The sequence below is a fragment of the Heteronotia binoei genome, chromosome 14 (genome assembly GCF_032191835.1).
Source record: "Heteronotia binoei isolate CCM8104 ecotype False Entrance Well chromosome 14, APGP_CSIRO_Hbin_v1, whole genome shotgun sequence".
Lineage (NCBI taxonomy): Eukaryota > Metazoa > Chordata > Lepidosauria > Squamata > Gekkonidae > Heteronotia > Heteronotia binoei.
In genome coordinates this window covers 26,905,646-26,918,228 of record NC_083236.1, presented here as the reverse complement: position 1 = coordinate 26,918,228, position 12,583 = coordinate 26,905,646, and the positions used below count along the sequence as shown (strand labels likewise).

General features: G+C 45.4%; 1 protein-coding gene across 1 annotated transcript in view; it reads right to left on the bottom strand.

Moving 5' to 3' along the window:
- Positions 1-12,102, bottom strand: part of VAC14 (VAC14 component of PIKFYVE complex) — a 167,932-nt gene extending 155,830 nt beyond the window's left edge. The window contains exons 1-5 of the mRNA XM_060254122.1: positions 11,979-12,102; positions 9,190-9,340; positions 3,979-4,146; positions 2,581-2,643; positions 810-917 (exon numbers count right to left, since the gene is read on the bottom strand). Coding sequence (XP_060110105.1) covers positions 810-917; positions 2,581-2,643; positions 3,979-4,146; positions 9,190-9,340; positions 11,979-12,082 — 594 coding nt within the window. The 5' untranslated portion in view covers positions 12,083-12,102. The remainder of the gene's footprint in view (positions 1-809; positions 918-2,580; positions 2,644-3,978; positions 4,147-9,189; positions 9,341-11,978) is intronic.
- Positions 12,103-12,583: the final 481 nt, after the last annotated feature.

The following is a 12,583-nucleotide window of genomic DNA, read 5'->3' as shown; positions in this document are numbered from 1 at the left end:
TTAGGCATACGATGGGGAATTTTTTTCTAGTACTGTTACAGGAAGAAAGTGAGGAAAATATAATGTGAAAGGAAAACTGAGCAGTAAGATTTGCGGGGGAAGAAGAGTAGATGACTCAACGGTTTTCTTACTGTTTTATGTGTGGGACTGCATAAAGATTGATAATTAAAGTGCTAAATAATATTGGGCATCTGAGGATTTATTGTTTGTTGCTAACCTACTAATTAGCATTGCATGTTTCACACTTTTAATATCAACATATTAACTGTTAAGCCTTCATTAACCCTAAACCAGGCCTTGACAAAGTTTCTTCATCTTTAGGAGCCTGCCTTATCTTTCTGGCTTACTCTCTCAGTATTGCTAGCACAAAATCTAATCCAAAACTCTTCAGCTTCTTGGGGTTTTTTTTAACAAAAGCACTGTAGTGTATTAATATGAACATATTGAACATATTAAACTGCCTTATACTGAATCAGACCCTTGGTCCATCAAAGTCAGTATTGTCTACTCAGACTGGCAGTGGCTCTCCAGAGTCTCAAGCCGAGGTTTTTCACACCTATTGCCTGGACCCTTTTTAGTTGGAGATGCCGGGGATTGAACCTGGAACCTTCTGCTTACCAAGCATATGCTCTACCACTGAGCCATCATCCCTCCCCGGGTAACCGTAATTGCCATCACAACAAAGAGTTAAGCTCCATCACTCACCTAAATAAGTTTTGTACTTTGACTGAGAATCACCAAGAGGCACTGACAATAAATGACTTAAAATACTAGGTGCCATAGTGGAATGCCGTACTCTAAATACATACCCAGGAAATGATGAACTGCCGAGCGTATTGGTTGTTGGAGTAGATCCTCTCACGCAGCAGAGGAATAAAGCCCACAAGGTCAAACTTGTTACTTTCAGTCACAATGTCCTACAAAAGCAGAATATCAAAGCAGTATTAAGAGTCTCTGTTCCCCACCGACCAGCATCTTGACACAAAATCAAAAGAGCACCACTGACTTCCCATCATGCGCTGAACCCAAGCCACCTGCCTGAACCTCCTCAGTCTTGTAAAGCACAACGGAATGGACTGTCCTTTCACGAACCACTGCCCAGCCTTCCTCAAATGCAGCAATCTCTAGCTGATGTCCCACTGTAATTTACAGCATGCACTTCCTTGTGCAACAAGGACTGGCTGCGCTGCCTTCATATTCCTCAGCAAGTTGGTGCAGTACTTCTGAGCACCTGTGTGGGAATGGCCAGCATTTCCCTCACCTTCTACCCCAAATAAACCTATTCAAAGTAATCTTCTCTCCTTGTTTGTTGTGCAATCATACACCCATACAGATTAATTCCAGTAATGACTGCACACATGCAGGCTCAGACACACAACTTCAGCTTCAGAAAAAAGAACCTCTCTGGCTTTTTAAGAAGCCTCTTCTTCTTTTATAGAAACATTATTAACACCCCTAAAAGTGCAACGTCAGATAAGATGAAGAGCACTTTCCTTGGCTCTTAAGTTAGATATATCTTGATTCAGGCAGAACAGATTTTTAGATGAAGTATTATTGATAGTAACATCTGGCTACTCTAAGAACTATTTGCTTGTGAAAGCCACAAGGGGCCTTGATTAAATTAGCTGTAAATTGATCCAACAGCTGTATAAAAGTTGATTTTTTGTCTGTTTTAGTATCTTTGATAGATAAAAGTAGATGAAAACTGCACCAAGCATTCTCTTGTTAAGGTCTAGAAGACATGTAAAAAACTGCAGATTTATAGCATCATCCATTCATAAGGTCAGTTCAAGAGCATAAGCAGCTTGCAAAGATCCAGCCACTCGCTCTATGGAGCTTTCTTCCTTCACACAGAGCAGCAATCAAAGCCTCCAGAAAGAGCCCTTCACTGTTATTAACTCCCACTGACTCCAACTGAGATTTCTTTCCCCCCTCAACCTCTATCACAGGGCTACTTTACCACTCTGGTCCAGAAGGATGACAGAGAAAACCAACAGACAATCAACATTGCCCTCTGAACTTTACATTGCAATACCATGCAGTTTGGTTTGAATAATCATTCTGGGAGTCTATCCCTAGCCTTCCAAGTCCTGTGAAAAGCTGGTTCCCTTTTTCATACATCCAGTTACTAGGTTCTGCAGAGCTGCACATCACATGCCCACAAGTCATCTCTCTCTTGGCACAGGGCCTTTTATATATAATGCTTATATCTATGCTATATAAGCATGGATTGTGAGATCTCTTATGAAATAACTGCCCAGGTTTGAGCTCAGAACCTACAGTCAAGCAAGCCACACAGCCCAGAGACAAAAAGCATCTGAAAAACACTCGCAGCAGAAATTGCCAGGAGAATTTTAGCATTTTCCTCCAACAACCAAGTCTATACTTTTGCTTTTTATACACAAATTGTAAGTGGGGATGGAATATTCAGCATGAGACCTCACAAGTCATAATTTGGTGCCGGACACATAAATCGCCTCTCTCTCACACACATACACAGGAAGCCAGCAGGAATTCTAAAGCTGTGCCATCTGAAATACACCCCCAACACAATCAGATAGTCTGGAAGAAGAGAAGTACCTTCAGAAGTCGGTCCAAGAGCTCAGAGCCACTTTTGACATTAGGATCTGGATCTGCAGCAAGCTGGGACAGAAAAAAAACACAAGCAACCAGGAAAATAAGATGGCTTGACTCAGCCAATTATTGATAGTTCCTATACCAGGGTCTACACATTGTGGCTTGGGAAGAAACAAACTGACCATTAAAGCTCAATTATGTTAAAAGCCTCTTTCTGGAAAATTACCTATTTTAAAAAAAGAAGTCTGAATTTAACCTGAACAAGCACACTAAATGCTTGCAATCATGACTCCTTAAAATTGAGTCACACCCAATAAAGTACAACTGAAAAGCTGTTTCTAAAATTAAAATCAAACAATTGTGGAAAAAATGATCTGATTGCTGAGCTTGAAGCAGTACAAATATTAATCACTGTGGGCTTCTTGCTGACTCAGGAACTAGCAAGCCATCAGAGATGAGAATGCAGGATATATCATCCTGTGTCTCAGTACAGCCATGCACTGGGTCCATATGGCAGAAGCTAGCCTGGTCAGACTAGAACTTGGGTAGATTTGGTTCAAAAGCCCACTCCACTACAGCCAAAACACAGGGTTGTTGTGAAAATAAACGGGAAGAGGGAATAGAGCCATGCATGCTACTCCGTACTTTCTGGAAAACAGAGGAAACGAAAATCTCACAAAATAAAAAAATATGCCTGCCAGTTTCCTGCAAAGTGTTCCATTCTCAAATTATGGAGATATACGATTGTTGGTCATACAGCATGAACTATGCTATGGCCTGGTTATATACGGTTAGCATGAAAGCTTCTTCAAAAAGGCATGCGTTTCAAAGTGGGTGGAGGAACTCTCTTGATTTCAAGCATTTATTTAAAGATGGCATTTACTGCAAACTTATTTAAATCAATCCAATCTTGGCTGTCGTCATCCCTTGCCTTGTCTCCAACCTCATGCTGAGCTGCACAGAACTTCGAAGCAGTAAGAACCTCTTGCCTCTTCCCAAAGCCTCTGAAGTTCAGATCGAGGTCAGAAACAACAAGGGACGTTTTCCAGAAGAGAACCTGATGGAAATCTTTATTATTATGCATGGAGGCAGGGCCACACTCCATCTTCCATCTCTGCCTTATCTGCCTACTGCTGTAGCCCTGCTTTTAGCAAGTCCAGAAAAAGTGAGTAGGGCTGGCCATGATTGGTGGCAATCACTGCAAACTGGATAGCACAAGTGCATAATGTGCATTACTGATGCTTCTTCTGCTAATGACAGATATAAGGCAAGCAAGGCTGGGAGGGGCACCCTGATTTCTCTTGCAGGAGGAAGCTGTAGCTGCCTTCCCAAAAGAACCCAAGCTGGATTCCTCACAACAACCATAAGCATTGGCTTGTAGGTCCAAAGAAACCCTGTTACCTTGCTTAAGCCATCAAACAGCACATTGAAGTGGGGCAGGACAGAGCCCCTGGCCACCTTCACAATGTTGTACAGAGCCTCACAGGCGTAGTATCGCAAGCGGCTGTCAGAGTCATTGAAGCAGGTCAGCACCGGCTCAATCAGCTCCTTCAAGTATAGCCCAGAGTCCTGACAAACAAACCAGAGGGAAAAATAAAGGAAGGTGCTTTAATGGTGCCAAAATAGGGAAGGGCCAGTAAATGCATAAAGGTAGCTTGGAACTGAAATAGAACAACCAGCCCTGCAAGGTACACCCCATGCTGACTCGAGCCCAAGACATCCCTGGCCAAGGTTGGAATGCCTACATCAAGAGCCCCAAGTGATTTAGCCTCGGGCCAAGCAGGACTAGTTGAGCCATTTGAGAATGGTTGGGGGGGGGCACCATTGTAGAATGGCTGCTATGGGGGCAGAGCAATCACAGAACATTCGTCATGGAGGGCAAGAACAGATGTTTGTTTTGTTGTTTTGTTTCAAAGGAATGGGAGAGTACCCTCTCTGCTCAGCTTCAGGGAGAAGTCCCCAAACCCACAGGCATAAGGAACTATGAGTCTCCAGCCCCTACAATTTATATTAGCCACAGAACCTTTTGCAGAGAACGTTCAAACAAACGCTAATATATCAAGAATGCATAGCTGTGACATGCCTTGTTAGGATACAATTCAGCATTTTGCTAGCCAGTTAGCTGGTAGGGAGTGACTCAAGTCCCTGTTTTTCTTTTCTTGCTGTGTTCAAGACCCCTTGAAATCCTGCCCCTTCTAGAGTCAAAAAGCAAGTGGCAGAAGAAAAAACACTGCCAGGTGTCCTGATGCTCCTGGGCACCTCATTGAGCCTGCTAATTCAGACCAAGTCATTTTACTGCTGCCAGGCTCTGGTGCTACTGCCAGGCATTTACCTGTCAGCTAAAGCTTCCCCTGCCCCAGAAGAACCTCCTTCCCTTCCTTCCTGATCTGGCTCCTGAGGGAAGTGCACCTTAACTCCCTTACTAGGATCTCAAAACAGGCAGAAGGGGACTCAAATACATGTGCTCCCCACAAGGAGGATCACAAGCGTATTAAGTCTGATTGAGTTTGTGGCAATGGCAGCAAATTTGCAGCGTAAGACAGGATATGTCTCTACGTATCACCCGTATCTAGAAAGCTGCTTCCCATACCAAGAATACAGCCCAAAAACATTTTAAAATGCATTTGAAGCATCAAAGAAAAGTTTTCAGCACTCTCACATGGCTTCATAATCTATTTATGACACTAAAAATAAAAGACACAACCAGATTCCCTTGCTACTATTTTCCATCCGAGAAAGCAAAAATCTGCCATGTCACTGTGAGGCCTAATTAATATCTGGTGGTTATAATTTAAAAAATATTTATAAGTACTGAACCAAAGCTCAGACTCTTCTCAGGATGATTCACTGGCAATATTAGATTGTCATCACAGGGTGGAAGTAAGTCAGCACCACCCCTGAAGAAGGGGAACCAGTTTAGTGGCAAAGCAGATGCTTGGGAAAGAAACCCCAGATCCATCCTTCTGCCATCTCCAGTTAAAAGGAGGACAGGACACAGAGCAGGAAAGACCTTGGAGAGCTCCTGCTGATCAGAGCAGATGGACAAAGAGTCTCATTCAGCAGAATCAGCTTAATATGCGCACACATGATCCAGCCAAGGAAAGCCTCTCAAATGCCTTGGTGCTTTCAAATGCCATCGAGACTGACCGCGTGAGACCTGATTTAAATGTGACACTGATAGCACTGAAGAACCTACTTGGTGGGACTTCATGTGCACCCAACCATCTCATTTAAATTAGGACATTGTGCATGCAATGTTCACAGGCAATGGCATCTCCTGTGTGTGCTATAGAAAGAACCCAAGCTAAATAAGATGGAAACTGGCATGGATAAGCCCTTCTAAACGCTTTCTGAGTAAGTCAGGCATCAGCTCTAAAGAACAAAAGAAAGGTGAAACCCTTTCAAAGCCAGACCTCACCAAATATGTCTGAACAGGCTGTGATGTAAAGCGGCACACTCATTTAACTCTCAGGACTGGTTACTTTAAAAAGCTAACGTGCAACCCCCCCCCTCCCCCCAGTTTAAACTCCCCTATAACCCTGTGTTCAAAAGTTGCATGTAGGAGACAAAGTTTCTAAGTACACTGGGATCTGATTCAGCTCTGAACTGTGATCGGGGGGGGGGGGGGGGGTTCAGCCTTCCCCCACACTATTTTTCTGAGCCAAAACAACCCTGGAGTGTATGCACACATACTGAATACTGCACATACAGCCCCACCGCAAGGCAATGCATATCTAATGTGCAGCAGTGAATTTGGATTTGCAATTCCAACATGTAAGACACAGACAGTAATTTCAACAGAAATAATGGTACCGGTTTTATTTTTAAAAAGTACAAAACAAAACATCCTTACCACTGTTTTAAACCCAAAATTAATTAATTTGTGTTCAGAATATTATTACCACATTTCCCCACAAAGAACCCAGACTGGCTTATAAAGAGCCTACAGGCATAATTAACAATGATTAGATACATGTCAACACATGTATTTAATTAACACAGTCAACCACTCAACACATTCAACCACACCATAACCTCAGTACAGAAAACCCTCATCAGCAATCAAACATGTATCATATCTAACATTCCTGAAAGCTCTTCTGGGACCCAACAATCTTCCACCTTTTCCTTAAAATTTACAAATATGGTGACCCCCCCAGGACAGGCTGTTCTAAATTGTCAGAGCCACAACTGAGAAGCCATTTCCTTTACATGGAGGATCAGACATGAGGTAGCTTCCCTGATGCCCTCTGCAACATTTATTCTTTGGTTATATATATTTTATTGCAATTTTGAAAAGTGGAGGTATAAAGGAATACAGAACAGGAAGGGAAAAGGGGTAAAAGTAAAATAGAATCATTATCATTTTTTCTCTTCATCACTAAAATACATAATAGTACTCTTAGTTTTAACGTTTATAGCCTACAAAAAGGTAAAAGTAGTCCTCTGTGCAAGCACCAGTCATTTTTGACTCTGGGGTGATGTCGCATCACAATGCTTTCACAGCAGACTTTTTAATGGGGTGGTTTGCCATTGCTTTCCCCAGTCATCTACGCTTTCCCCCAGCAAGCTAGGTACTCATTTTACCGACCTCGGAAGGATGGAAGGCTGAGTCAACCTCGAGCCGGCTACCTGAACCCGGCTTCTGCCGGGATCGAACTCAAGTCGTGAGCAGAGTTTAGGACTGCAGTACTGCAGCTATAGATTATAGTAAATAGTTTGCTACTATTCAAACATATCAAAATGAGGAATTCATTAGAAAGTGCAACTGCAACATTTATTCTTGAGGTCCAGGAGGGACTAATGCATGACAACAGCCACGCAGGTTGGGAATAAGATTGCCCTTTCTACTTTTTATTTGAGCGGAGCTCCACCTACAGAAAAAAAGGAAATGAAACCTTTCATACTCTGCAGACAGTACAAAAAAAGAGGACTCATACTGCAGTATGGAAGTTCTGTGAGGAAAGCAGATTAAAGGAAAACACTCCCAGGCAAGTTAATTTAATTTAGCTGGATGACATCTAGCCTGTCCTCCATAACCAATAGCAGCCAGCCAGATGCTTGTGGACGCTCACAAGTCCAGCCTGAAAGTGAAGTCTTTCCCTACTAATCCCAGGCACCTGGTACTCGTAGGCTATTTTGGTTAATGACTACTAATATGCTTCACAAATTAATGCAACCCCCTTTTAAAGCCTCTAAGCCAGCTAGGTAACTAAAATAAATGTACTGGTTATGAATTACATCACCAATTGTTAATACTACAGTTAAAAGGTAAAGGTAGTCTCCTGTGCAAGCACCAGTCATTTCCGACTCTGGGGTGACGTCGCATCACAACATTTTCACGGCAGACTTTTTACGGGGTGGTTTGCCACTGCCAAAGAGCCTCGTGGAGCAGAGTGTTAAAGCTGCAGTACTGCAGTCCTAAGCTCTGCTCATGACCTGAGTTGGATCCCTGGAAGAAGCTGGGTTTTCAGGGAGCCAGCTCAAGGTTGACTCAACCTTCCATCCTTCTGAGGTCGGTAAAATGAGTACTCAGCTTGCTGGGGGGGAAAGTGTGTAGATGACTGGGGAAGGCAATGGCAAAGTCTGCCGTGAAAACATTGTGAAAGCAACGTCACCCCAGAGTCGGAAATGACTGGTGCTTGCACAGGGGACCTTTCCTTTTTTCCTTGCCACTGCCTTCCTCAGTCATCTACACAATACTACAGTTAGGTTTACACAAGGACTTAGATCCTATGAACCATCTGCAGAAGGTGCTGGTAGTCCAGGAGCTTCTAGACTGCCCTTGTAATGTTTATTCTTGAGGTCAAGGAGGGAGTGGTGCCTGCCAAAAGCAATGCAGGTCAGGAATAAGATTGCTCTTTCTATTTTTCCTTGAGTGGAGCTTCATCCACAAAAGAGAAAGAAAGGAAATAAAATCATTTCCTTCTCCAATGCAGTTGTCTGACTCACAGGGGAATGAATCCCTCGAGCCTAGGAACAAACTTTCCAGGGCCAGAAAGGGCTCAAGGGGCAGAAAGGACCCCCACCCCTGGTGACACTTATGCTAGAGAGTTGCAGGATCCAGTGTCCCCTGGAGTGAATGGGGAATCACTGATAAGTACTGATAGCTGGGGATCCTGATACGATTCAGTGAGAGAGATGGCCGTGGGTTCCAACCCTCATATGGTTCATTAGTGCTGAAAATAAATACGGTAACTGTTTTTTGCACAAGCTTTTCCATTTTTTGTGATGCTTCTGATAGTTTCCATTTCAGTCACCTTTAAAGGCATAATGGGATTAAAATACACATGATAACAATTTCAACCAGCTAATATATGACCATGAACAATAAAATACAAACAACTCATTTAAAAAACCTGGCCACTTCAGCCAGAAACTTAGCAACCAAAGCTGTGTTCTGATCAGTATAGTGAAGAATGCCAAAGGCTCAGTAAGTCCTCTCAAGTTTGCTTCCTTTATCCTTAAACTGTAGACAAGGTGGACATTAATAGAAACCAGACTCATTTCTCACTCAGTTATAATGAACTTCCCCAGGGTAACATAGTCCCTGCCATCATAACTCTAAAAGATTTAGTCTTTATCAGCAAGGAAACTGAGTTCAATACCTACCTTCCCAAGAGCAATGGAGCAGGCTGCCAAGCCAATAAGCCCCCCTTTCCGGCTATGTGGGTGCTGGGAAAGTGCAAACTCCTGAGACAAAATCTGAATGACATGTTTGATCTGAGCTGTGCTGTTCTGAGATACGAATTCACGCACCAGCCTAGGAACCAAAGAGAGAGGTATCTTCAGCACCATGCTATGTGTCTCACTCCACCTAGAGGTGACACATAATTCTTAAGCCTTAATCAATAATGCAATACCCCCAACACAGAGCAAAATACATGCACCAAGAATTCCGCAAGGGCATAGGAGCCACCTTCTGCCAAAAGAGACAAACAGTCTGGCTTGCTCACTGTTAAGCAGCTCTTCCAGTTCTCAGGAAGAACTTGCAACCTGAGACCTGTGGCTGGAGATGTCAGGGACTGGGCCTGAGACCCTCTTTAGCTGAAAGATACGCTGGACCAGCCAATTCCCAGAAGTTGTCTCTTTAAGCTTCATGCTTAGTTGGAAAATGAATATGGTAGAGCAGAAGGCGGCAAACCATTTCCTCAGCAGCAGCTTCCTTATCAGACTGGGACCCACTAGCCTTATGTTGCTCTCACGCTCCTCTTCTCCACAGGCTTCCATAGGATTTCACACCATCTGTCCTGGGGCTGCAACTAGCTTCGCCCTTTTCCCGCGGCAAACAGAAATTGGCTTTTAGAGGATCTTGTTTGCTGCGTGAAAGAGACGGAGCCAGTTGTGGCCTCGGAGCAGCTTGTGCGAAATCTGACGGAAGCCCCACTGAGCAGAGGTAAGGCTAGTGGGAAATCAGTCTGGCTGTTGACAGATCTAGCAAGTTTGGGAGCTCCATGAAATATAACAGGGGTATAAACAGCTAGGAAAGCCTCTGTCTGTACTCTTAAGACCTTGACCTGGCTACTATCCCCATCTCACTCTTTTCCTTTAGTTCTCCCTTTAACCTACCCAGAGAGCCCAAAAGGTGCAGTGGTTCAAGTGTTATGCTCAGACTATGGAAACCCAGATTTAGGTCTGCACTCAGCTAAGAAATTCACTGTATGGCTGTGAGCCAGTCATTCTCTCTCAGCCTCATTTACTTGACAGCATTCCTGTGAGGGGACAGCAGAATCATGTACATTGCCCACGGCCCCTTGAAGGAAAGGGGGAGGGATTAAAAATGTACTAAGATAAATAAGCCACACCATTCTATACCACTTGGAGCCCCCTCTGGATGTTCAGAGTGAGAGGCTATTTCTCTTGCTTTGGGCTAGTGTGCAAGGTTATCTTATTCTGCAATCTTAGGGAAGCCAGCAAGAAGCAGACACAACCCCCCCACAGACACACACTTTCTTCCACAATCAGCACAAGCCACTTGCTTTGCCTGCATGCTCAGTCCTTCTCAACTCCTGTTGGGTCACAGGTGGAATGGAACATTTTCTTCCTGAGAGCTCCTGCCAGACAGAAACAACCATACCAGCTTTTGCAGACCAACAGTCTGAATCTGTAGAATGCAGCATCATAAGGACCCTAGATAGCACAGGGTAGTGATTAGACTCTACAATATCACAGAACTTTGGAGAGCCCGATTCAAATCCTCACTCTCCCACAGAAGCTTGCTGGGTGGCCTTGGGCTAATCACAAACCTACCTCACAAAAAATTACATCAACCACTTAAATTCCCCAATGGGGAGGGGGGCAGGAGGATAAAGGAGATTAGATTTATACTTGCCCTTCACTCAGAGAGGCTTACAATCACTTTCCCTTCTTCTCCTCACAACAGACCCCCTGTCGGGTTATCAGCTTCAGGCTGGGAAACTCCTGAAGATTTGAGGATGGAGCCTGGGGAGGACAGGGACCTCACTGGGGTACAATGCCATAGAGTCCACCTTCCAAAGCACCCACTTTATCCAGGGGAACTGATCTCTGTAGTCTGGAGATGAGCTGTAATTTGGAGGATCCCCAGGTCCCACCTGAAGGGGCCAGCATCCCTAACCTGTGAGGTAGGTGGGGCTGAGAGAGCTCTTCAGCATCTGCTCTTGAGAGGGCAGCTCTGAGGAAACTGTGACTGACCCAAGGTCACCCAGCAGCTGCATGTGGGTATAATTTAAGTTATAGTCAAGGCTATACCTGCAGCAGAACCAGTTGTAGAAGAGGCGTTGGAGTGGGATGTACCACAACATGGCAAGAACAACACTCTCCCTCCTCCCACAAGTTCCCCCACCTTAATGATTTCCAGCCAGAGGGAAAGTGTTACCACACGCAAAAAGCTGGACTAGAATCTTTCACTCTGAGCGGACCTTTTTACTTATGACTTTTACTTTCCAAACACGCGAAAACCTTAAGAAACGTGACTCTTCACCAGTGTTCCCTCTAAGCTGAGTCAGTGTGAGCTAGCTCACAGTTTTTTAGCCACTGACTCACACATTTTTGTCTTAGCTCAGGAAGGATGACCTCAGAGCACACTAACGCATGCAGCGGCTCACAACTTTAATGCCAGTAGCTCACCAAGTAGAATTTTTGCTCACAAGCCTCCACAGCTTAGAGGCTGCGTCGCTCATCACCGACTTCTCGAGTCAGACTCCAGCAGCCCATTCAAACGCCTCACTCCACTGCCTGTCTAGACCAGGCCTAAGTCAGCAAAACACGCCAAGAATGTGAGGAGGGAGGGAGAGGCGGCGAGGGGGCGCCGGGAGAAGGAAGGAGCGCTTGGCGGGGGCGCCCCCCTCCAACCCCACTTTCCTCCCACACACACCCCGCGGCTCTGCCCCCGGGCCAGCCTCCCGCTCTCCGGGGCTTACTTCTCGATCTCGAGCGCCGCCACCTTCCTCTTCTCGTAGAGCTTGTCGTTCAGGGCCCGCACGATGCCAGGCGTGAGGGGCGCGAAGTCCTTCTCGGGGTTCATGGCGCTGCCGAGCCCGGGTAGGGAGGGAAGTAAGCGGGGCCGCTCACGAGACTCCTGCCCCCGCCCGCTGGTCCTGGAGGAGCGCGAAGAGATCTGCCGGCGGCTCTGGCGGAGGAGGCGGGGCTCAGGCAGACGCCATCTTCAGTGAGGGCGCGAGGGACTCGCCCGTTCCGCGGCCGGCTTCCGCCAACGGTGCGGCCCCATTGGGCCAGAAAGGCTACCGCCTCACCCTCGGCCGACTTCGGGTTTCCGCGTTCTGCAGCAACAGCCGGCAAAAACCTGAAGCCTGGGCGAGGAAACCAGTGTCTGTGCAGATAGATCCAGGTGGCTAGCTGTGTTGGTCTGAAGCAATAGCACAAAGCTGCAGTCCAGCTTTGTAGTAATGTATGGCTGTGAGAGCTGGACCATAAGGAAGACCCAGCGCAGAAGAATAGATGCTTTTGAGCTGTGGTGCTGGTGAAGAATCTTGAGAGTCTCTTGGACTGCAAGAAGATCCAATCA